At 56.6% G+C, this 23589-nt stretch overlaps 4 protein-coding genes and 1 long non-coding RNA gene across 6 annotated transcripts; 3 read left to right on the top strand and 2 right to left on the bottom strand.

Moving 5' to 3' along the window:
• Nucleotides 1-1651: 1651 nt before the first annotated feature.
• On the bottom strand, nucleotides 1652-4740 carry MUL1 (mitochondrial E3 ubiquitin protein ligase 1). The gene is made up of 4 exons (XM_062622832.1): nucleotides 4581-4740; nucleotides 4170-4257; nucleotides 3624-3744; nucleotides 1652-2927 (listed from the first exon to the last, which is right to left on the bottom strand). The coding sequence occupies exons 1-4, from the start codon at nucleotides 4698-4700 to the stop codon at nucleotides 2195-2197; spliced, it is 1062 nt and encodes a 353-aa protein (XP_062478816.1). The 5' UTR covers nucleotides 4701-4740; the 3' UTR covers nucleotides 1652-2194.
• Nucleotides 4741-4961: 221 nt separating this feature from the next.
• Nucleotides 4962-8355, top strand: LOC134165750 (uncharacterized). 2 transcript variants are annotated; one of them, XR_009965639.1, is made up of 3 exons: nucleotides 4962-5036; nucleotides 5811-5888; nucleotides 8198-8355. It is a non-coding gene; the product is annotated as an uncharacterized LOC134165750 (long non-coding RNA). The 2 variants fall into 2 exon arrangements; XR_009965638.1 differs by lacking the exon at nucleotides 4962-5036 and adding an exon at nucleotides 5376-5475.
• On the bottom strand, nucleotides 5829-8740 carry FAM43B (family with sequence similarity 43 member B). Its single transcript, XM_062622830.1, has one exon. The coding sequence runs from the start codon at nucleotides 7601-7603 to the stop codon at nucleotides 6011-6013; it is 1593 nt and encodes a 530-aa protein (XP_062478814.1). The 5' UTR covers nucleotides 7604-8740; the 3' UTR covers nucleotides 5829-6010.
• A 172-nt stretch (nucleotides 8741-8912) lies between these two features.
• Nucleotides 8913-11638, top strand: CDA (cytidine deaminase). The gene is made up of 4 exons (XM_062622831.1): nucleotides 8913-9357; nucleotides 9653-9764; nucleotides 10029-10086; nucleotides 10838-11638. The coding sequence occupies exons 1-4, from the start codon at nucleotides 9195-9197 to the stop codon at nucleotides 10949-10951; spliced, it is 447 nt and encodes a 148-aa protein (XP_062478815.1). The 5' UTR covers nucleotides 8913-9194; the 3' UTR covers nucleotides 10952-11638.
• A 1763-nt stretch (nucleotides 11639-13401) lies between these two features.
• On the top strand, nucleotides 13402-23448 carry PINK1 (PTEN induced kinase 1). The gene is made up of 8 exons (XM_062622829.1): nucleotides 13402-13722; nucleotides 15297-15584; nucleotides 16533-16636; nucleotides 18248-18430; nucleotides 19335-19498; nucleotides 20266-20393; nucleotides 21431-21667; nucleotides 22290-23448. The coding sequence occupies exons 1-8, from the start codon at nucleotides 13405-13407 to the stop codon at nucleotides 22563-22565; spliced, it is 1698 nt and encodes a 565-aa protein (XP_062478813.1). The 5' UTR covers nucleotides 13402-13404; the 3' UTR covers nucleotides 22566-23448.
• Nucleotides 23449-23589: the final 141 nt, after the last annotated feature.

Here is a 23589-nt window from a genome sequence, read left to right as displayed (position 1 = left end):
CCCAGGGAGCCCGGAGCTGCCCCGCAGCATCCCCAGGGAGCCCGGAGCTGCCCCAGAGCACCCCCAAGGAGGCCGGAGCTGCCCCGCAGCATGCCCAAGGAGCCCGGAGCTGCCTCACAGTGTCCTTGTGGAGCCTTGAGCTGCCCTGCAGCATCCCTGAGGAGCCAGAAGCTGCCCCACAGCTCTGTCTGGGGAGCTCAGCGCCTGTCGCCAGGGAGTGTGGGCTCAGCCCCACATCTGCCCAGCAGAAATGAGCCATTGTGGGGCCTCTGGCACTCCATGGGGGGCTGCAATGCACGGAGTCGGTCAGGGCATGCGTGGCTGTGGGTCCCCAGGACGTGGCCCTACACAAGCTGCTCCTGGGGGATTGCCAAAGGGCTTTGGGGTTGCTGAGAACTTTCCAATGGACTTTTTCCTAGCAGTGCTGCCACAGCAGAGCAGCTCATTGTGGTTATTGCTCAGCAAAGGGCCAGTTTGGGGAAGACCAGGGTTATAGTTCTATACAGCCCCTATATATGGGGGTGGTGGGGGGTGTTCTGGCATCCCTGGTGCATCCTCTGCAAAGCTGAGCTGTGGGCGCAGTGTGGAAGGCAGCAAAAAGCCCATTCCCACAGACTGGGTTACAACTCTGCTCATGGATTACTTGGGAATCATGGAATGGTTTGGGTTCAAAAGGGCCTTAAGATCATCCAGTTCCAACCCCCTGCCCTGGGCAGGGACACCGTGATATAACAAATACCAGGCTGTGCTTTCAATATAGGACTTGCAAGTGACTCAGATTGATGCTGAGCAGGACCCGGTCAGGATGGGGTGTCCCATGCCCAAGGACTGGGATGTGCTGCTCCTGTACCCAAACCCTGCGTTTCCCAAGCCCTCAGCTCCAGGAGCCCCTCTCCCGCACACCCCCGAGCTGTCAGCTCCTTACATAAGGTTGCGTCTCCGCCCGAGCTATCACGGGGGAAAGATGGAAATCGGAGGAGAAGGGGATGGGGAAAGCACAGCCCCCCCACAAGGGTATTTTTAGGCTCTGTGTGACAGTGACAGCTCCAATCCCCCGGCAAGGCGCTGAGGCCACATCCTGCCCCGCTCTGCTATGGGGTGTGTGTCCATGTGTCCCTCACGCTGCTCCTGAGGAGAGGACGAGGCCGTTTGGGGTGGTTGGTCCCCAGGAACCACAGGGAGAAGAGGGAGGGCTTGGCCATCTGGATCCTGGCTTTTCCCATTGGGATTCTGGGTTTCTGGCGTGCAGGCAGTGCGCAGGCAGGCAGCCACCGCCATCTACAGCTGATGTTCCATGTGCTCTTCCCCCAGATCCTGGGGGTTTTGGATGTTCCTACTCCAGGCCCCTAAAACAGGGGCTGCCCACTTGGTGTTCAATCAAAACTACAGTGCCCCCACAGCAAACATGGAGTGGCACACTGGGTTTGCTAACCCTCGTGAGTGCTGGCACTGCACGTGATTTGTGACAAAACAAGGGATTTGGGAATTTTCCTTTTGTGGATTCACCGTTGCGGATAAGGGGCCAGTGGGGTTGGATTCAATGGGGGGGAAACAGGATCCCAATGCCAACCTTGATCACAGCTTGGGGTGATATCCCCTGCTCCAGGGCTCATCAGCACAGCCTCACCCTTGTAACGATCTGAGACAAACACGCTTTTGAGCCTATTTTATTACTTTATACCCTATTTTGCTATCCCAGCTCAAGCCACAGTGTTTCCTCCCCATTCTTGTGTCCTGGTGCAATATAGTCCCAAACCAATATTGCAGATGATGGCAGAATCACTTGTGTTCACACACAAATCCACTCCCTGGCACTGGGTGCCAGTGTGGCTTGAATTCTGCAGCCTCTGAGAATCCTCAATATGCTTTATTTCCCCCCACTATGTTTTATAATGCAGGTAAGGGCCTGCAGGTTTATGAAGCAAACCCTTGGACTCCAACTCCTAACGGAAGAGCTTCACTGTGTCTCCCAGCCAAGCACCAAGCCCGTTGTGAGGACTCATCTCCCCCCCCCACCTCTGGAGCACGATGCGAACCCCCATCAGCTGCACCATCACCTTTAAGCCCCGGCTCTGGCTCCCAAGTTGAAGCACCCGCTCACTCAAGCTCCCTCCCCTTCCCTAGACCCAAGCAGCAAGGTGAGAACACCCCTTTGTGAGAGGAGAAGAGCTCCCCCCCCCTGCAGGCACTGAATTTAACTGTTGTAGAGAGGAACCACCCTGGCGATGCCCTGCCGGCAGATGGGGCACCGCCGGGGCTCAGGCAGTGCCTGGTAGCACTCGTTGCAGGAGCACACGTGCCCACACTCCAGGAACACGCAGGATTTGGTGTTGCTCAAGCAGATGACACAGGCGTTTTTGAGTGTCTCTCCCCCCTCCACGTTCATTTCCCTCATGAGGCGCTCCTGGGCCTGCCGGAACTCATCCTGCATCTGCCTGAGGTGCTGCCGCTCGCGGTGGTGCTGGTATTGCTTCCGGAGGATGACAAAGAGGATGGCACAGGTAGCGAAGCCAAAAACCACAGTCAGGATTTTCCAGAACCGGACGCTGGATTCTTGCCTGTGGAGCAAGGAGTCAAAATCCATGGCGCTCAGGTAGTAGGGCATGCCCTGCTTGGGGGGCTGCAGCTTGATGGTGGCGTTATCCAGGACCAGCTCGCCCACCCCGGTCAGCGCCGTGCCCACCTTCAGCATCTGCTCTGTCTCCTGGATGCCCTTGGGGCGCTCCCCGCTGATGTAGTGGCCGATGACATCTGTGAAGGACTGGACAGAGGGGTGGAATTTCTCATACACCGTCTCCAGGCTGAGCTCAGCCGCATCCAGAGGCTTCATCACCCTCACGGTGATGCTGGGGGCACCTTCCTCCACAGGCACCAGGTCAAAGGGAGTTGTGTTGGTTCTCTGGTGGATGATCTTCTCATAGTCGTTCCTGGAGAAGGGGATGAAGCAAAGGTGAGGGCTAGGGTGTCCCCAGAGGCCTGTTTTGGGGATTGACAGACATGATGATGATCCTCAGGGGGCTGGAGCACCTCCCATACAGAGGCAGGCTGAGAACATTGGGGCTGTTCAGCCTGGAGAAGACCTCAGCCTGCATGGAGACCTCAGAGCAGCTTCCAGATTCTGAAGGGGGCTACAAGGATGCTGGAGAGGGGCTCTTCATCAGGGACTGGAGTGGTAGGACAAGGGGTAATGGGTTCAAACAAACAGGGGAAGTTCAGGTTGGAGATAAGGCAGAAGCTCTTCCCTGTGAGGGTGCTGAGGCGCTGGCACAGGGTGCCCAGAGAAGCTGTGGCTGCCCCATCCCTGGCCGTGTTCAAGGCCAGGTTGGACACAGGGGCTTGGAGCAAGCTGCTCTAGTGGAAGGGGTCCCTGCCTGTGGCAGGGGTTGGAGCTGGAGGAGCTTTAAGGTCCCTTCCAACCCAAACCAGGGTGGGATTCTGTGATTCTATGTTAGAAACTACGGCAGTGCCTGGGAACGGTCATGTAGGAATTAGGGCTGCTGTGGGTCCAGGTCTGAAGCACCTCCATCAGTCTGCCCATGTGTGATGGTATTTCAGTGTGTCAGACCCTCTGGGGCACTCTGGCTGCTGTGAAAGCTGAAGGTCTGTGCGCACCGGGCACATACCAGAGGTGTGTTGTTCGGTTCCACACCATCTTGTGCTCCTGCAGCGTCAGCCGCTGCACGACGCCCTTGCAGTTCTCCACAAACTGGCTGCTGAGGGTCTCCTTCACAGACTGCACCACCCCTGAAAGAGAAACACAACGTGTGTGTGTGAGCTGCTCCCCAACCGCACACGGGTACGGGCAGGATCTCAACACGACGGGGGGCACAAGAGCCAGGAGCCTGTGGAATGTGCTGTCCACAGCCAGGGCCCACCTGACAGGGGGAATATAGTCTGGGTTGGAAAGGACCTCAAAGCTCATCCAGCTCCAAGCTCCTGCCATGGGCAGGGACACCTTCCACTAGAGGAAGTGAAAGGGGGAGGATGTTCCCCTAACCCCCCTCCCCGTATAGGTATATATACACACACATATATATATATACACACACACACATATATATACACCCATATATATATATATACACACACACACATATAGATACATATATATATACACCCATATATATATATATACCTGTGTAGCTGCATGCAGTAGGCCCTGCCCCTACCTTCAATGACCGCGTAGGGCACGCAGCGGCCCGGCGCTTCCAGCAGCACCGCCCGTAGGTCCCCGTCCAGCCGGACCCTCCTGGCGCCCTGCGGGGAGGGAAACGGAATCCGCGGCTCAGGCGGTGGGACCAGGCCGCGGCTCCGGCGGTGGGACCAGGCCGCGGCTCCGGCGACGGGACCAGGCCGCGGCTCCGGCGACGGGACCAGGCCGCGGCTCCGGCGACGGGACCAGGCCGCGGCTCCGGCGGTGGGACCAGGCCGCGGCTCCGGCGACGGGACCAGGCCGCGGCTCCGGCGACGGGACCAGGCCGCGGCTCCGGCGACGGGACCAGGCCGCGGCTCCGGCGGTGGGACCAGGCCGCGGCTCCTGCCCGGGCCCGTGCGCTCTCCCGGGGACCCCCGTTACCCACCTCGAGGCCGCGGGCGACGCGGGCCCTGTGCCGGTACACGGAGCAGACGAGGGCGGTGAGCGCGGTGCTAGCAGCCAGCAGCGCGGCCTGCGCCAGCGACGGCCGCCCGCCGCCCTCCATGGCCGCTGCTGTTACCCCGGCAACCGGCCGCGGGTGATGACGCACTCAGCGGCGCTCTGGAGGGTGACTCCACCATAGAGACGCTGGGTCCTCCACGGGCGGGGGGGGGGGGAGGGCTCAGCTGGGGATGGAGTCGCAAAGTCCCCTCCAAAAAGGGCCTTGTTTGGGGCACCCAAAGCCCCGCCCCACAGCCCCATGGGGCCTGGAGGGGTCTGCCCCATATCCCGGCTCCCCAGCGTGTGGGGGGAGCAGGACAGATCCCCGCCCCGGTCTTGGAGGGGGGAACAAGCTCCATAAGCTCCAGCCCCACAAGGCCTGGATCCCATCAGGATCTTGGTACGGGGCCCAAATCCTGACACCCCGCCATGGCACTGGGGGAGAACCCCAGCGTGTCCTGCCCCCCTTCACCCCAAAGAGCCTGGGAGGGGGGAGAAAACCCAAATCCCACCCCCTGCAAAGCCTGGGGGGTGTCAGGCCAAAGCCCCCCTTCTCCTATCAGTCCAAACAGCAGCCCCATAGCGCCTTGGGGAGCACCGTGGTGTGGCCCCCACCATAGCCCCAAAGTCCCCCCCATGTTGAAGCTGGGCATGGGATCTATCGGGAAGCAGCCCCCAGACCCATTTCAAAGGCTCCGTCTTGCACAGCCCATGCAGCATCCTTGCCAGCCCTGTGCTAGGGGGGGTGGGACACACACAGAGACCCTGCCCCCCCCAATCCCTTTGCTATTGCTTGTTCTGGAAAAGCAGCAAAACAGGAGGAAAAGCAGTGATTTGGGGTAAATGAATTGATCTTCAGGCCCTGGTGCTGCTTTTGGGGTGGGAGATGGGGGCTGTGGGCAAACCCCACTCTGCAGTGGGGGTCCAAGGGGCCACCCCCCCCCTTGCAGCCTTGTTCCACCCCCAGCTCTGTATAGATATATAGATACATATATAAAAAAGCAAGTTGCCATGGCTACGGCGAGAGCTCTGCCAGCCTTGGTGCTGCAGGGAGGGTGCAGAGAGCGCTGGGTGCCCCCAGCCTGCTTTGGCTCGCCTTTGGAGGGGTAAATTCGGTTTAACCCCCCCCATTTTCCTCGGTGCTGAGCTTAACGCTTCCTCTCCCATGGTGCAGGTGAGACACAGGCGCTGCTACACCGCAGAAAACACACGTTGGTTTATTATGGCCGCTGTGGAGGAGGCACGAGAGCAGGTTTGTGTGTGGGAATGGGGGGGTGCATCACACACACACCCCCCACACCCCCCCCCCAAGGGCTCTGCCTTGCGAATGAAGCCGCTGTCTTGTCCACATCCATCCCCACGGGAGGTCCAGGTTCAGCCGGTCCCCGCCATGGGGTGTGCGTGGCTCAGCACGCCATGGAGGCTGCAGCCCCGCATCTCCCTGGCCAGGCGCAGCACGGCCGCACGCTCAGCGCCGTCCCCCCGCGGTGCCCCGCTGCCGAAGGCCTCGTCCTCCTCCTCCTCCAGGATGGAGCTGAGGCGCGGGGCGCAGCGGGTGCGCTCGGCCGGCGGGCGGTAGGGACACTTGGCGTTGAGCAACCGGCGCAGGGGCACCAAGGGCACGATGGCATCGCCCAGGAGCTGCTGCTGGACGTGGCGGAAGTCGTTCTGCCTCTTGAGCCGCTTGAACTCGTTGAAGGCGGACGAGGAGGTCTGGTAGAGGAGCAGGGCCATGGCACGTGCCTTGTCGGCCTTGGACACGAGGACGGCGTGGCACCGCAGCACCACCGCCTTGTTCTTCACTTGATGCCTGTAGACCCAAGCGAACACCTTGGGGTGCCGGCGGTCGGCGGCGCAGTAGGTGATGCGGTGCAGGAGGTATGCGTGGCCTGGCCGCCGGGCCCCCTTCTCGCACGGGCTCATGCGGATGCCTTGAGGTCCCAATGTCAGCTTCATCTTCACCCCGCCAGCTCCCGCGTCGCTCTTCGCCCAGATCTTGCCCACCGCCTCCTCCGTGCAGCCCTCGCCCTTGGCGTGCAGGGTGACGGCGTTGCCCAGGTACCTCACCGTGTACGTCGGGTCCTCTTTGTTCAGCTCCACTTTCTGGCGCTTGCCACGGAAGACGCTGCCCAGTCGCTCCAGCGGGCATTCGGGCAGGAGGTCCGGGCAGGAGCGCAGGAACCCGGCCAGCAGCGCAGCGTAGCTCAGCCCCGGCCCCAGGCTCTTGCTCTTGCACTTGCGTTCGTTCTCCACCAGCACAAACTTGCTCCGGCGCCAGGGCAGCATCTCCGCTGTGCCGAGAGTCTCTCCACGCTCCTCCAATCCCGGCCGCAACAGTCCCCACCGACCCGCTTGCAAGCAGAGAGGGTCCCCCCGCACCCCCCCCCCCCCGCACCCCAAATCTGGTTTCTGGGGGGTTGTCCCAGCACCCCCCCACCCGGGGGTGTGTGTGTGTGTGTATGTGTGTGTCAAGCCCCTACCCCAGCGCCGTGGGATGTGGATGCCGTTATCCCGGTGCCGTCTGCCCAGCGGAGGATGCGGAGACGCTGCTTCCTGCGCCTGCTGGTGGGATCGGCGGCTGCGGGGATGCAGCTCTCCGCGGGCTGCTCCACCTCCCCGCGTCGCCCCGGCCCCGAGGATGCGGGGAAACGCCGGGAAACGTCGGCAAACGTCCCCCTCCTCCCAGTGCGCGCCGCCGGACGCGCGCTCGCTCCGTGCTCGGGTAAGGAAACAGAGATGCTGGGAAATAACCACACTGCTCCCCGCATCCATGCAGCAGCCGGACCCCAGCGCCAGCTCCAGGGGGAAATCAGGGCAGGATGCAGGGGGTGATGTTGGGGAGGGTTGGATGTCAGCTTCTGGCCCTGGTATGAGGAAAGAGGGGGGGTTCTCCCCAGACCTGAGCGTTGCACAAGGGGTTTGCAGATCCTGAAGATTTGCTGGCATTTTTTCCTCCAGAAACCTCATTTTTCACCCCATTATACCCTAGCCAGCCAGACCTCCTCGCTGTTCCTCTTGGACCGAGCTTTTGGCTTTTCACTTGTTGCTTTTCACTCCATCTGAGGCCTTGGGACAGTTTTTCTCTGGAGAAAATGAAATGTTGGCCCACAGCACAGCCTAGGGGGGCTTTTGGGGGAGCTGTGTGGGGTTACCTGTGAGATTTCAACCCTACTGTGGAGCTTAAGGCTGTTCAGGGTTCAGCTCTTAGCTCAAACCCTGTTTTCTACCTATGGGGCTTCTTGTGGATGCAGCATGGAGACCCCTGGGCTTGGAGACACACAAAGAATCCTTGGGATTGACACATGGCGAGGACAAAGGGATAAAACAACAGGTTTGGTCCAATTTAGGCTGGGTTTCCTTCTCCCTCCCAGGTTTTGGGGGCATCACACCACATGATGGGGCACAAGAGCATCTGTGGCCCATTTCAGTTGGGAAAACAACCAGGATTTGCACTTGGAAAGCTGAAAATAAGGCTCTGTGCTGATTCAGGGCTGCCAAATCCTCTTCTAGCTGCCTGTTGCCTACCCTTGCAAGTAGCTAACTGCTGTCATTAGGTTTCAGGTTGAAGAGTGTGCAGAAGGTGGGTTGTACCATTATCCCACGGGACAATACTGATCTCAGTGTCCCAGATTTGATTTCTTGGGGTTCCTGTGTCCTCTCACTGTCCCACACTCCATTCTCAGCTCAAGGCATTTGTACCACACCAGAGACTGCTGCCAATTCAGTTTCATGTCCCAGCCTGTTGTGGCTTGTCAACAGCAACCCAGCACCAAGATTTGCTCCCAAAACTGGCAGGGAAGGTCAAAATCCTCCCCAAATCCAGCAAACTGGACAAAACCTGCAGTAATAAATGAGTGAGGGCTGGAATACCCATTTGTGCAGCCAGAAAATGGGGCAAGAAGCTCCTCCAGCAAGGGAGAGGAAGAGATATCTTTAATTAAAGAGCAATTTGCTGATCAGCCCAGCATCCTGGGAGCGCTTTACCCCACAGGGGATGATTCCCATGGAAGCACCAGCAGAACTGGGGTTGAGGGTATCCCAAAACGGGTTTTATCAGCTCTACCTTCAGCCAGCTTTCCCTGCTGCCTGGCAGTGGTAGTTAAAAGAAGTGGGAATATGTGGTATATATATAATATGTATATTATTCCTTCTGTTTTCTATTGAATGAATATATTTCTTTTGATCTCACCAATCAGGACCTGTTGTTTCTTCTCCCCCAGGGGTGATTTAATGACAATTTCGCTGTGAAGCAGCACAACCAGTTTTCAACTGGGAACGAAAGGAAAACAACGCATTGAGGCAGCGGCAGTGGGAAAACGCTCCTCAGGGATGGAGAAAGGAGGAGGTACGAAAGGGACAAAGTGGAAAGCATGAGGCAGCAGATGGGGCGGGGACAGGGGACACCCTGAGCGTGATGCTTGGGGGGTCAGGGCTGTCCCTAGGGATGCTCCCCATGGTTCACTGCCGGGGCGTTATCCCGGCAGTGCTGCCCAACCTATTTTCCAGGCGAGGAAATATTTAACCACGGCGTCAGCGGGCAGGGCAGGCAGGGGCAGGAATGGAGGGTGACAGGCAGCACCCAGCCCCTGCTGCTCCCCCGACAGAGCACCTACAACTCCTGCTGCGCCGCAGCCGGGAGGCCAAGAGCTGCGCTTACTGCCCCTACAGCCGGTTCCCGGTGGGCGCCGCGCTGCTCACAGCCAGTGGGGAGATCTTCTCCGGTAAGCTGAGGCTTGTGACCCCCCTCCTTGTGTTTTGGGGTCCCTTTGGCCATGCATGGCGTGTAGAGGGGTTGGTGTGAGGTGCTGCACCTCCCCGAGTCGCCTCTTTGGCAGTCGCCACCCCAGAGTGAGCCAAAGATTGCAGTGCATGGGAAAAGAGGGGAATGTGTTGGGAACAGCCAGGATGGGGTGTTGCACACTAAAAATGGTGGGTTTTTTTTTGCACATTCACTAATAAACAGCTCGCTTGGAGCGTTCTGGGGTGGCTGAGTGGGTGCTGGGGGCTTCCCCACAGGGTGCAACGTGGAGAACGCCTGCTACAGCCTCGGGGTGTGCGCTGAGCGCACTGCCATCCAGAAAGCCATCTCCGAGGGGCACACCAGCTTCAGGGCCATGGCCATTGCCAGGTAAGGGCACAGGGAGGGAGGGGAATGGGGGGGGTGTGGGGGTGTGGGAAGTGAGGAAACCTTCCATGCACCCAACGGGCAGCTTCTGCTGCAGCGACCCCCGGGTTCTGGTGGGGGGATATAGGTTTCTGCATGGTTATTTTGGAGGAAATGGGGGCAAATGTGCTGTAGCTCTGTATTTTTTGGTGCAGGAAGGTCTTCTGCAGGTGTTCCCCCCCTACCTCTGATCATAAGACTGAGCTCTGTGCCATTCTCCTTTGGCAGTGACATGGGGGACACCTTCGTCGTACCTTGTGGTGCCTGCAGACAAGTGATGAGAGAGGTGACAGCGCATGCGGGGGTCTCGTATCTCATCCCCTGACCCAAGGAATCTCCCCCTAAACCACCCCGAGGTGCAAACATGGGGGTTGCAACCCCCGTGTCCCCAGCCCCAGGCTCCTGAAACTGCACATTCCTCTGGGAAAAGGGTTTTCCTCCCTGTCCCTTGGGAGCGGGTGCCCAGGGTAATCCATTAACTCACCCTTCCCAGTTGGTTTATTCCTGCTGGGAGATCCACGTGCAGAGTTTAGCTCCGGAGCTGTTGCCATGACTTTGGCAAGCCTGAAAATGAGGTTTTCCTGCAAAAGCCAAGCTCCAAGTGGAGCCCATCCTACTCTCACCTCACTCCTCCCCACAGGCATCCTGGCCCCTGCAGCCCATTTTGGGATGGTTAATATTTAATGGGTGGCAGGGCTCAGAGTGAAGACCAGATTCAGCAGGTTTGAAGGCATCAGGGCTCACCCTGAGGGGGCAAACCCACACATTGTGAGCCCAAAATACCCCCTGCGGGAGGTGATGCTGAAAAGCTGACCCAAAACACATGCAGTAGAGGGAGATGCTGCCTGTGGAGGTGGCCAAAAAGGCCTCTAGAGCAAGCAGCTCTAGTGAAAGGTGTCCCTGCCCATGGCAGGGGCTGGAACTGCATGAGTTTTAAGGTCCCTTCCAACCCATTCTATGATTCTATGGTTGTTTGGGTAATTTGAAGAAGAAATGGAGGTTTTGCACAGGCTCTTCTCCCCTCTCTTCCCCTCCAGTTTGGCACAGATTGGGATGTCTACCTGACCAAAGCAGACGGCAGCTACATTGTCAAGAGGCTGGAGGAGCTGCTGCCGCTCTCCTTCGGCCCTGAGGACCTGAAGAAGGTGTGAGCAGTGTGGCTGCAGCAGCCGTGGCTCTTTGGCAGCAGGGGAAGATGGTTTTTCCCCAGTTGCCTGGTGTGTAAGCAGCTTTTTGGGGACAATGCGGTGGGAAATGCATTTACAGTGTTAAATTAACCATTCCTCTCATCATCTTCTGATTCAGCGCTGAACAAGTGAAATCAAGCTGTAGAAATGCCCTGTTATTAGGAAAGAAAAGTGTCCAGGTACTGCTGCAGGCGAGGGGGTAGTTCACAGAGAGAGAAGAGTTTGATGCACAGCTCAGGCTTGGGCTTGTTGGTACAGAAACCACTCCTAAATTGTGCAAAGTCATTGTAGCAGAAAAATGCTGAATGTTTCAGCTCCAAAGGAGAAGGGAAAGCAAAAAGGAAAGGCTCCATCAACCCTGGCAGTTATTAATAAGCCAGTTCAGATTAGGTGACATGCTGGAACTGGTTATCACACAGAGTGTGTCCTTTGCTCACTTCTCTCCAGCTTGTTTTCTTTGCCTTTATTCAGTTGTGGGAATGAAGAGGGAAAGGAGGTTTTGAGGGCTTTGGGAGGGTTTTCCATCTCCAGACTAATGCTGTTTTCTGATTGTACTATTAATTGAATCATGCACAGTGACAAACGAATGTGTTACAGCTCCCAGCCAGCACACTGTCCATGCCTAAGTGAAATAAAAGCAGTCCTGGTTTATCTCCTGTGGTTGCAACCAATGGTGAATCACAGGGCAGGGGAAACGGGTGCCTTGGCAGAGCAGGAGGGTGCTGGTGCTGCAGGCAGGACATGGCCAGGACACTGCATGGCCCAGTGTGGCCAGGCCAATGCTGTCCACACAGCCAAGGCCCTCCTGCCCTGCCCTGCATGGACCATGCCCAGCTCTGACCTGGGATATGAGGGTGCTGAGGCGCTGGCACAGGGTGCCCAGAGAAGCTGTGGCTGCCCCATCCCTGGCAGTGTTCAAGGACAGGTTGGACACAGGCGCTTGGAGCAAGCTGCTCTAGTGGAAGGGGTCCCTGCCCGTGGCAGGGGTTGGAACTGGATGAGCTTTAAGGTCCCTTCCAACACAAACCACTGTGATTCTATGTGCCCAGCCTTGCACTGGACTCTGTCCAGGGCAGGGCTCTGCTCCGTGATGTCCTGTGCACTGGGCTGTGCTCTGGCTGTGCACAAGCTGTGCCCGGGGCAGTGCTGTGCTCCTTGCCCGGCCGAGCACCGGGCTGTGCCGAGCACAAGGCACACCCAGCTTGTCCTGGATGCACCAGGCAGTACCTTGGCTGCGCTCGGCTCCGCGCCCTGCCGGGCCCGGGCTGTGCCCAGGAGAGTGTGCAGGTGGTGCCCTGCTCTGTGCCCCTCTCCATGTCCTGCTCCATGACCTGCTCCATCCTGCTCCATGCCCTGCTCCATGCCCTGCTCCATGCCCCGCTCCATGCCCTGCTCCATGCCCCGCTCCATGCCCCGCTCCATCCTGCTCTATCCTGCACCATGCCCCACTCTATCCTGCTCCATGCCCTGCTCCATCCTGCTCTATCCTGCGCCATGCCCCACTCTATCCTGCTCCATGCCCTGCTCCATGCCCCTCTCCATCCTGCTCCATGCCCTGCTCCATGCCCTGCTCCATGCCCCTCTTCATCCTGCTCCATGCCCTGCTCCATCCTGCTCCATGCCCTGCTCCATGCCCCGCTCCATCCTGCTCCATGCCCCTCTCCATCCTGCTCCATGCCCTGCTCCATGCCCTGCTCCATCCTGCTCCATGCCCTGCTCCATGCCCCGCTCCATCCCCTGCTCCATGCCCCGCTCCATCCTGCTCCATGCCCCGCTCCATCCTGCTCCATGCCCTGCTCCATGCCCCGCTCCATCCATGCCCTCTCCATGCCCTGCTGCTCCATGCCCTCCATGCCCCGCTCATCCTGCTCCATGCCCTGCTCCATGCCCTGCTCCATGCCCTGCTCCATGCCCTGCTCCATCCTGCTCCATGCCCTACTCCATGCCCCTCTCCATCCTGCTCCAAGCCCCTCTCCATCCTGCTCCATGCCCTGCTCCATGCCCTGCTCCATCCTGCTCCATGCCCTGCTCCATGCCCCGCTCCATCCTGCTCCATGCCCTGCTCCATGCCCCGCTCCATCCTGCTCCATGCCCCGCTCCATCCTGCTCCATGCCCTGCTCCATGCCCCGCTCCATCCCCTGCTCCATGCCCCGCTCCATCCTGCTCCATGCCCTGCTCCATGCCCTGCTCCATGCCCCTCTCCATGCCCTGCTCCATGCCCTGCTCCATGCCCCTCTCCATGCCCTGCTCCATGCCCTGCTCCATGCCCTGCTCCATGCCCCGCTCCATCCCGCCCCGCCCCGCCGCCCCTCGCCCCGCCGCCCCTCGCCCCGCCGCCCCTCGCCCCGCCCCTCGCCCCGCCCCTCGCCCCGCCCCTCGCCCCGCCCCTCGCCCCTCGCCTCTCAGTGCCGCAGCCATGGCGGTTCGCCTCCTCTTGGCCCGCGCCCTGCGGCTGTTCCCTCGCTGCCGCCTGCGCTGCGCCCCGCGCCCGGACCCGCGCCCCGAGCCCCGCTCCGTTCCTTCCCCGTCCCCGTCCCCGTCCCCGTGGCGGCCGTGGCTGTCCTGGCTCCCCGCCGCCCGCCGCCTGCTGCTGCCCGGCCCGGCCCGCGGGCTGGCGGGCGCGGCGCTGCGGGGCCGCGGCGGGGCCTGCCTGGCGCTGGCCATGGCGCTGGGGCTGGTGGAGCCGCGTCTGGAGGAGCAGCGGCGGGCAGAGGCGGCCTGCAGGCACATCCAGGTGCGGGGAGCAGGGGCTGCGCGGCCCGGAGCGGAGCCCAGTGGGGGGCAGCGCTGTGGGGAGCCCCACAGACACCCCTCATGGAGGGCAATGGGGGTCAGTGCTGGGGGGGGTCCCACAGACACCCCTCATGGAGGGCAGTGGGGGTCAGCGCTGTGGGGGGTCCCACAGACACCCCTCATGGAGGGCAATGGGGGGCAGCGCTGTGGGGAGCCCCACAGACACCCCTCATGGAGGGCAGTGGGGGTCAGTGCTGTGGGGGGTCCCACAGACACCCCTCATGGAGGGCAATGGGGGTCAGTGCTGTGGGGGGTCCCACAGACACCCCTCATGGGGAGCAGTGGGGGTCAGTGCTGTGGGGAGCCCCACAGACACCCCTCATGGAGGGCAGTGGGGGGGTCAGTGCTGTGGGGAGCCCCAGAGACGACTGGGGGTCAGTGCTGTGGGGGGTCCCACAGACACCCCTCATGGGGAGCAGTGGGGGTCAGTGCTGTGGGGAGCCCCGCAGACACCCCTCATGGAGGGCAATGGGGGGGTCAACGCTGTGGGGAGCCCCACAGACGCCCCATAAACCAGGGTACCTGGAAAACCTCCCTGTCAGCAGCACTAAAGGTGGTGCTGGAGGATCCTCACTGTGGGGACCCACTTGCTCCCTGTCCCCCACAAAGGGAGGGGGTCCTGGCCCTGGTGATGGATGCCTCGTGTCCCAGGGGCTGGTGCTGAGCCCTCAGGTTTGTCCCCTCTTCCTGAGGCAGGCGGTGCTGGCAGGGCACCAGGACGGATGATGCTGATCAGATTTCATGGGTAAAAATAGACCTTTGGTGCTGGGAGCCAGCGCTCACTGCTAGCCAGGGACCAGCACGTTCCTGCTGAGGATCTGCCTCTCCCTCAGGTTTCCCAGGATGCTTTCCCTCCCCTGCCCCTGCTGGGCAGTTACATTTGCTGTCTTCCCCTTCCACTGCCCCTCCTGGGGCACATTCCTCAGCCAGCCACCGCAGGTGACAGCTCTGGCACCACCAGACCTGTAGGGCTGTGACTGCTCTGTGCTCTCCTGTGCTTTGTTCTCTCACATCTTCTTGTGCCCATCCCATCCCTGGCAGTGCTCAAGGCCGGGTCGGACACAGAAGCTTGGAGCAAGCTGCTCTAGTGGAAGGGGTCCCTGCCCGTGGCAGGGGGATGGACCTGGATGAGCTTTGAGGTCCCTTCCAACCCAATCTGTTCCATGATTCCATGATTTAGGCTTGCCTCTACCAAATGTATTTATATGCTGGATTAGGAGGTGAATTCTCCTCCCATTCCTCCTTTTCCTGTGCATCCTCAGCACCCTTGGAAAGGGCACCTTTGGTAAAGACTGTTTTAGGGGTTATTTGTTTCAGACAAAAATACATGGTCTGCTCATTATTTTCTCTCTGGTTACAGTGATTTGAACCTCATGATTAGAGCCTGAGAATGGCTTTGCAGGTTGGTCCAGCCCAGCAGGATGCAAGATACTGCTTCACCAGCAGGAGAGTTCTCCTTCCCTAGGGGTTCTTGAATAACCAAGCAGGGTTTTTATCATCTCTTCCTCCTCTCAGACCGTGTTTGTTGGGAAGAACAAGCCACAGAAAGATCCCCTGAGCTGCTTCCGCTGGCAGGGCTTCAAGCTGGAGGAATATCTCATCGGCCAGCCCATCGGGAAGGGCTGCAGCGCCGCCGTGTATGAAGCAGCTATTCCTTTCTCCCGCCGTGGTCAGGGCTGTGTGGAGAGCGGGCGCCTCGCAGGGCATGGCTCAGCTTCACAGGCACCAGAAGAGGAGCCCGTAGTGAAACGCCAACCGAAGGAGGCTTTTCCATTAGCCATCAAAATGATGTGGAACATTTCGGTAAGGAGTCGGTGCCTCGTCTGTCACTGGGGAAGTCTGGAACGTTTAACGCTGAAGTGTTGGAAGTGCTAATTATGTAGTGCAGGATGAGCATGTCAAAACAAAGCTGTTGATAAGTGACGCTGGAGACGTCCATTGTGGTGAGCAATCCCGGAGCAGGGTAATTAAGCATTCATCATTCCTCTGGGATCAGCATCGAGAGCTGCTGCTGGTGGAGTTGTTGGTTATGGAGGTGATGGGTTTGGGAGGAAGCTTTTCCGGAGCTGGCTGTAATGGTAAGGGGTAAGGTTGGGAAAGCCACTGCTGCCACTGCTTCAGGAATCAGTGTCCTTGTCATTGTCAGGACAGAGAGAGGTTTTTCTTCTGCCAAGTGCAGCTGAGTGAGGCTGTAGTCAGGACCTGGGGCAGTAACCTGCACGCTGGCTCCCTTGGCCATGAACTGGGTGGATGAGTTCTGTGCTCACGTTTCCCAGCCCGCGTGGCTCTGGTGATCCAGCTCCTCAGTGTGGCTGTTCCCCATTTCACAAGCTCCATGTGGCTTTTCCCATGGGAGAGGTTTCATAGCACTTGATGCAACAATTCTAAGAGAGTCTTCCAAAACACCAATGTTTGCAGTCCCTTGGGCTCCAGAAGTGCCCTGGCATTTAGCTGTGGGCTTTTCAGTCAGGTTTTGAAGCTGAAAGTGAGTGTTAGCATACAGCTAACAGCCAAGGATGCATTTGAAGAGACAGCTGGATTTCTTCACACAAGTAAAGGCTTTGCCACATTCCTTGGTAAATGCTTTAAGCAGTTAGTTGCCTTCCCTGATTTCGAAGTAGAGCAGGCAGTCCCTTCAGTCTCATCTAACTGCAGATGCAGCACCAGCATCAGGATTGTCTGCTTTCTGTCTCTATTGAGTCTGGGTGGTTTTAGAGCTTAAACCAGTGTGATGTGTAATTGCTGTTGCAGGCTGGTTCCTCAAGCGAAGCCATCCTTGATGCTATGGGCCGAGAGCTTGTTCCAGCCACAGGGGTTGCCTTAGCTGGAGAGTACGGAGCCATCCCTGGCCGCAGGTACAGTGGCTATGGAAAAGGCAGATGGTGACATGCTAGTTCATTTTGCAGCACATCTGTGGTGTTAGATGGCCACAGGTTTCTAGAATAGCTCCTGAAAGTAGATAAACCCAAAGGGTTATGGTTGGGCTTGATGATCTTAAAGGGCTTTTTCAATCTTGACAGCACCTCAAACATCACTCAGGAATGGGGCTGCCTCGGGGCTTTTCCTCTGGTGTGCCTGTCTCCAGCAGAGTTAGGAAACCACACACAGCAGTTCTGCTGTTCAGATAGTGATTTAGCACAGCCCTCTTTACTCTGAGGAGCAGACTGTGGCACGGTGTGTGGTGTGTGGGGAGTTCTTACAGCTAAAGTACACTGGCTTGGGTGATGTAGTCCAGGAGGGTGTTGGGCAGGTGTGCCAATAACTGGGGACCAACTGGGGACCTGCCAGTGGTCTGATGGGTGACTGGGGCCAGGCACTACCGTGCCCTGTGCCTCAGTTTCTCCATATGCAAAGTGCATATTAAACATCAAACCATTGACTGTATTACTTTAGAAGTGGTTTGCTTGTAAAATGTGTGCTGGGCAGGAAGGCTGAAACTTGTAGCGCAGGGAAGGTGGTGAGGAAGAAGGTGGGAAATGAGTCTGCTCTCTCTTTCACCTGGATGAGAAGCGAGCAGGCAGCATGAAGGTGGGAAACTGCACAGAAGCTTTTAAATGACCCTGAGTTAGCTGTCTGCTTGTTCAAAAATGCATCTTTGTGTTCAGTGTGAAACAGTGGAGTCCTCAGTCCAGATTGTCCCATTTACATTTGAAATCCATCTCAGCTGCCAACACGTCGGTGGCACGGCGCTAGCTGAGAACACCACAGAGCAGCCAAAGGGCTGTTTGACATTCAGGGAACAAGAGGGGAGAGGGATCTGTTTTGCAGACACAGATAGGTAATCTGCCTTTCATTGTAGTGGGTGCTTCCTGCCTGTGCCATAGAATAGTCTGAATTGATAATGCCCAATGTAAAGCTGACCTTTATTTGATATCTACTAAAGTAATTGTGCTGATTTTTCTTCTCTGAAGCTGTTGTTGTAGTTCTTTTTGAACCAGGAAGCAGCTCTGCCTTTATTAGCAGCATGGAAGGGCTGCTAGGGTTTGAGTAAAATGAAAGGCTGCATGGTAAGGGTTAGTTTGCAGCACTGGTAAAGCACCACTGTTTCCCATTTGGCCTTTGTATATAGGGAAATCCAGTTATGGCAGAGCGCTACTAACAGCCACCAGTGGTGCTGGGACCTGCCCACTGCTGTGGTGGATCTGCTTTGCATCAGCATGGAAAATCAGTTAGGAAACGGGCCATGAGGGCAGGGAGGTTCCTGTCCCTGTTCTTTCTAACTGAGTGGTTTCCAGGATGTGAACCTTTGAGTATGTGCTTAATGTGCAGTCCTGTAATCTGCACTGGGCAGCCCTAATGCTCTAAGAAGGATTTCAGTGCAGAATAAACATGTTTGCACACTGCTTTGGAGCTCTTTGATGGGGAGGATGGGACTTGTTAATGAAAAGTAATTGCAGAAACAGCAGAGCTGTGTCTGGTAAATCAGAGCTGACTGGGAGACCGATGGTATCTGCGCTTGTGCACAGGAAACCCATCCTTGGAAGGAAGAAGTTGCAACCTCATCCCAATATAATCCAGGTGATCCGAGCATTCACCTCTTCTGTCCCTTTGCTGCCTGGAGCCTTTGCAGACTATCCTGATGTTCTTCCATTAAGCCTGAATCCCAGAGGGATCGGTCACAGCCGCACGCTCTTCCTGGTGATGAAGAAGTAGGTACAGAGCAGCTTGTTAATGTGACTCAGGCTTTTTGTGAGACTCTCTGTTCTGCTGCTGCTGCATGGGTCCTTGCAAAAGGTTGCTCTGGGCTGCTGCCAAAAAGCAGAGTGTGCTCTTGGAAACACCTCCTGTGACCTGTTCCAAGTCCTTGAGATGTGAACTCCTGTTCGACAATGAAAACAAGCTGTTCTTTTTAATAATCACCCCAAATTAAAGTGAGAAATGTGCAGCCTGTCCCCATTTGTCTGCCCTTCTGAGGCTGAATTTCACCCCTGGTCTGAACACACCACTAGAGACAGAGCAGAATCATTCATGAGATTTATGAGTGCTCTGTGGCTTGGCTTTCTCTGTTGGGTTTTGGTTTTGAATGGGTATTGCAGTGGCATGACCTAAAAGCACCTTCTGTTTCCCACTCTTGTTCTGCCTGTGTCTGGAGAAGCACTCTGTCCTCTCTGTTCCGTGTTCTTTCTCCCGATGCATTTTGCTCATACAAGCTGCATTATCAATCTGCTTCCTCTTTCATGTGGAAGAGAACACCACTACATAAAAACCTGCAAGAGTGACCACTGTGTACCCTGAGTCCCTGTTCAAGAGGCTCCTTTTATTCATGGCTGTTGAGCTTGGTGGTGGGTATTGGTGCAAAACAGAGGGTTTAAGAGCAGCAGGCAGGGGGGTGGAACTGAATGATCTTAAGTTGCTTTCCAGCCCTAACTGTTCTATGATTCTGTGGCAGGGATGTGGTGTCAGGGTGATGCTGGGAGGTGGGAAGGCATTGTGGAGGTCAGCAGGAATTTGGCCCATATAAGTGCTGTATTCCCAGCCAGTCAGCACTGAGGTTGGACTACAAGCTGTAAGCTTCCAGGATGCTAATTCCAAGCTTTTCCTCGTTCTCACTAGTTATCCCTGCACTCTGCGCCAGTATCTGGAGGAGAACAGCCCAGATGTTTGTCTCTCCACGATGATGATTTTACAGCTCTTGGAAGGTGTGGACCATCTTGTTCGCCATGGAATAGCACACAGAGACCTGAAGTCTGACAACATCCTGGTTGAATTTGATTCTGGTATGTAGTCAAATGCCAGCGAAGTCAGGCACAGAACTGCTGTATTTGTTCAGGGACGTTCTACCCAGGTTTGGGGGAAGAACAAGCATCAAACCCTTTGAAGAGTCTCAGGTTTGGTTTTTAGCTTACTGCTTGCTGTCACTGCAGCACTGGGGACCTCGTTGATAGATGACTGTCTGTGCCTCAGGTTTTGGATCATTAAAACAGGCTTGAAAGGAACGTTGTGCTGTAATCAGGTGGAGAGATGCAGCATATTGCTGAGGTGATCCACTTCACAACACAGTGAACCAGCAGATGGGTGTAGAGTAACACTGCATTTGTGATGCTGAAGATGCCTTTGCTCAGGCTCTTGACTCTCGCTAGCTGAATCACACAGGGCAAAGCTTAAAATCTCACCTCATGGTGACGTTATGGGATGGTGGGACATGGGCTGGAAGGCAAAGGGACCAGCAGTGTCAAAGTCAAAAGCAGCTGGAGAGGGACTTTTCATCAGGGACCATAGTGATAGGACAAGGGGTGATGGGTTCAAACTGACAGAGGGGGGGTTCAGGCTGAAGATATGGCACAAGTTCTTCCCTGAGAGGGTGCTGAGGCGCTGGCACAGGGTGCCCAGAGAAGCTGTGGCTGCCCCATCCCTGGCAGTGTTCAAGGCCAGGTTGGATGGGGCTTGGAGCAAGCTGCTCTTTTAAAGGGGTCCCTGCCTGTGGCAGGTACCACCATGTCCTCCCAAAACAGATGCTGACTCTGCTCCCCTGTGTCATTTGCAGCTGGCTGCCCCTGGCTGGTGATCACAGACTTTGGTTGCTGTTTGGCAGATGAAAACATCGGCTTGAGACTGCCTTTCACCAGCTCTTACGTGGATCGGGGCGGCAACGGCTGTCTTATGGCACCCGAGGTACATCCGCCTTGAAGCAGTGGTTTGTGTTGCTGCTTGTCCTGCTGTCAGGATGGAAAGCTCCAGCCTGTGGTGCAGGCTGTGACTGGAACGTGAAAAAGGGTGGGATTAAGTCTAAAAGGGGCAGAGGGGACGCATGCACATTGCTTTGCTGGGGTTTGTCCCTGAGCCTTCCCCTGTGTGTGCACACCAATGCTCTCTGGTGTGTTCCCATGATACCTCCTGAAAGCCTCTGCTGTCAGATCGATTTTCTGCCTGTTCCTCCTTATTGACATAACTTGGTCATGCAAGGATAACCTCATGCTGGTTACTGCATAGCTAATGTCACCCACGGCGAGCAGCATCCCCTCGGGCAGTGTAGGAGGTCTGTGTCTTGAGTTATGCTTGCTAAACCTCTCTGCATTAAGGAAGGAGGTCCTCTTCAGACCCATGCTGAGCAGTTGTGGAACTGACACCTTGAGCTCTAAGGGGTGAAACGTAACCAGTGTTAGAAGCAGAATTGACCTGTCCCACAGAAAGTTTGCTTTTTGCTCAGGGCCTTTCCTGTGTAGCTGCTGAAGAAGTTTATGCAGATAAACTCCTTGTGTTGCAGCAGTAGTTTTTGGGTGAAGTTCAGGTGGTTGTGAACTTATTTATTGTTCTCTTTGTTCTCTGATAGTAACCCTAAGAAAAGCTAAGACACCCTTAACTGTCCGCTTAACCTGCTCTTGCTTAGGTGCTGGTGCAGTTCATCTGCCTGTCGCCTGCCTGTCTGAAATCCCAGGGTGAAACAGCCCTTGGGAATGCTGGTCAGGAGCGATGATGAAAGCCTGGGTGCAGTGGCCAGATTCCTCCCAGTGTCCCAGTAGTCTGAGCAATGCCAAAGGCTGTGGGCATGCCTAAAGGAATATTTAGACTAGAGATTTAGATGAAACAGCTTTGGGTTCAGTCTCTCTCGGTTTATTACAGTGGGAATGCTGAGTGAAGCCTTGGAAATCAGTGTTAGCACAGAGCCCACACTAGAGCTGTTTGTCTGAACTCCCCCATCTCTGTGGCAGGTGATCACAGCCTCGCCTGGTCCAGGCACAGTGATCAACTACAGCAAATCTGATGCTTGGGCTGTTGGAGCCATCGCCTATGAAATCCTTGGCCTGGCCAATCCTTTCTATGGCCACGGGGCCTCGGCTCTGGAAAGCAGAAGCTACCATGAAGATCAGCTGCCCAGCCTGCCCGACCATGTGCCCCTCGAGGTGAAGCAAGTGATAAAGATGCTGCTTCGGAGGGATCCCAACAAGGTAAGAAGATGTCTTGAAGACCTCTGTCATCTGACTGTAGATTACTTCACCATGGAGGGCTACAGATTCAGGGGGCTGTAATCCAGATGTCATTGCAGTCTGAGTAACAAGACAAGCAAAAAGTCTTTGCTGCTGTGCCACTGCACATCAAAGATGTCCCTGAGTAGGTTCAGTGACAGGCCAAGGGGAATGGCTTTAATCTGCCAGAGGAGAGATTGAGATGAGCTCTTAGGCAGAAGCTCTTCCCTGGGAGGGTGCTGAGGCGCTGGCACAGGGTGCCCAGAGAAGCTGTGGCTGCCCCATCCCTGGCAGTGTTCAAGGCCAGGTTGGACACAGGGGCTTGGAGCAAGCTGCTCTAGTGGAAGGGGTCCCTGCCCGTAGCAGGGGCTGGAGCTGGAGGAGCTCTAAGGTCCCTTCCAACCCAAACAGGCTGTGATTCCAGTGGATTTTTGTGTTAGGGAACTGGTGGGGTCCGTGCAGCTGCCCAGTATTAATAGACACAAGGAGCTTTTCAATTCATAGGACTGATGCCTTAGAGGAGGCCTGGGGCTCTTTGGGCAGTGTGGGTGCTACATGGGAGCGCAGCAGGAGCAGCTCATCCTCCCTCTCCCTCCTTTTGCAGAGACTCTCTGCCAGGGTTGCTGCCAACGTGCTTCACTTGAGCCTCTGGGGTGAAAGCATCCTGGCCACGCAGGCCCTGAAACCCGACCAGATGGTCACTTGGCTCCTGTGCCAGTCTGCAGCCACCCTGCTCACGGAGGGGCTGGTGGGTAAAAGCCTGGTGGAAACCAAGATGAAGATGTGCTTTCTGGCAAACCTCGAGTATGAAGAGCTCTGGGCAGCCGCATTCCTGCTGCTGGCCTGGAGGAGCCGCTCTGAGTGCAGCACAAGCCCATGATAAATGGTTCTGTTTGGGCACATGGGAGTCTGTCTTTTCTGCCTGCCTGGAATCCTGCAGCACTCTAGGGAACAAACCTGCAGGCCCGTGTGTAAGACGTTGAGTTTCTCTCCAGCATTAGCACACGCTGCTTTTCTGTCCTGCTAGAGGAAATGCCTTTGCTTCATTACTGTCTTGGTGTGAGGCTGTGCAGACCTTGCAGGTGTTCTGAGGTTCGTGGTTGGGGTTGATCACATTTGGGGATTCTGAGTTGACTTCTGAGTTGTGTGTTGAATGAAGAAGAGGGTGTGTGGGGAGGAGGCACTGTCTAACTGCTCTTTCCACTGAAGCATCACAGAGACAGTACCTGGAGAAAGCCAAGCCGACAAAGGGATGTGTGAACTCTGTCCTTAGGGAATCCAGTGGTGCCCTGAGGGTGCTGTTCCTCTGCAGCCATGGATGGCTCTTGCTGTGGAGTGCCAGCCAAAGCCTCCTAGTGAGGTGCTGTCTGGTAACAAGTGTCAGGAATGCTCACTGCAGACAAGAGCACACCATGAAACACCCCAGGAGCTGTATGTGAAGCACATTGAGCTCAAACCCCACTGAGGTTTGCGTCTTGACTGGTGTAGCCGAGTCAGGCTGTCAAGGTAGGGATAACACTGCATTAAAATGGGGCTGAGCAGTGGTGCCTGCGTGAAGAACCACAGCGTAATGCTCTTCTGTTTTACTGGCCTGGTTTTCAGTGATGTGATACCCTTTGGTTGGGGAGGACACATCAAGGTTTGAACAACAACAGTCACGTTTATGAAACCATCGTTCGTTTTCATGTCTAGAATGGTGTTCAGAGGAACATGGGCAGGAAGTTATTGCTGCACAGTAAACTGGTTTATGCTCCTCTGCTGCATGGAGTCTCTCAGCCTCGTGTGTCTATTTGGTGGGTCTGGGCTTTAGGCTGCGGATGCATGGGGACAGTGTAGCCGTGGTTTGGTGCTGCCTTTAAAGGTCATCCAGCTCTTTGTGGTGCTGTCTGTGGAACATGTTCTTT

Source organism: Pezoporus occidentalis, unplaced genomic scaffold, assembly GCF_034315485.1.
Source record: "Pezoporus occidentalis ecotype Australia unplaced genomic scaffold, CSIRO_AGI_Poc_V1 ctg249, whole genome shotgun sequence".
Taxonomy (NCBI): Eukaryota; Metazoa; Chordata; class Aves; order Psittaciformes; family Psittacidae; genus Pezoporus; species Pezoporus occidentalis.
The sequence above is the reverse complement of the archived record's forward strand: the minus strand, read 5'-3'. Positions and strand labels throughout refer to the sequence as shown.

What these genes read in the sequence shown, in the direction of transcription:
- FAM43B (XM_062622830.1), bottom strand. Translation starts at nt 7,603, where the DNA reads ATGAGGTTTCTGGAGGAAAAAATGCCAGCAAATCTTCAGGATCTGCAA.
- PINK1 (XM_062622829.1), top strand. Translation starts at nt 13,405, where the DNA reads ATGGCGGTTCGCCTCCTCTTGGCCCGCGCCCTGCGGCTGTTCCCTCGC. An exon ending in CGGCCTGCAGGCACATCCAG is followed by an intron (nt 13,723 to 15,296) that starts GTGCGGGGAGCA and finishes TCCTCCTCTCAG; the next exon opens with ACCGTGTTTGTTGGGAAGAA. An exon ending in CTCTTCCTGGTGATGAAGAA is followed by an intron (nt 18,431 to 19,334) that starts GTAGGTACAGAG and finishes CGTTCTCACTAG; the next exon opens with TTATCCCTGCACTCTGCGCC.
- CDA (XM_062622831.1), top strand. Translation starts at nt 9,195, where the DNA reads ATGGAGGGTGACAGGCAGCACCCAGCCCCTGCTGCTCCCCCGACAGAG. An exon ending in AGGGCCATGGCCATTGCCAG is followed by an intron (nt 9,765 to 10,028) that starts GTAAGGGCACAG and finishes CTCCTTTGGCAG; the next exon opens with TGACATGGGGGACACCTTCG. An exon ending in GCAGACAAGTGATGAGAGAG is followed by an intron (nt 10,087 to 10,837) that starts GTGACAGCGCAT and finishes CTTCCCCTCCAG; the next exon opens with TTTGGCACAGATTGGGATGT.
- MUL1 (XM_062622832.1), bottom strand. Translation starts at nt 4,700, where the DNA reads ATGGAGGGCGGCGGGCGGCCGTCGCTGGCGCAGGCCGCGCTGCTGGCT. An exon ending in GCGTCGCCCGCGGCCTCGAG is followed by an intron (nt 4,258 to 4,580) that starts GTGGGTAACGGG and finishes CCCTCCCCGCAG; the next exon opens with GGCGCCAGGAGGGTCCGGCT. An exon ending in GCCCTACGCGGTCATTGAAG is followed by an intron (nt 3,745 to 4,169) that starts GTAGGGGCAGGG and finishes TTTCTCTTTCAG; the next exon opens with GGGTGGTGCAGTCTGTGAAG.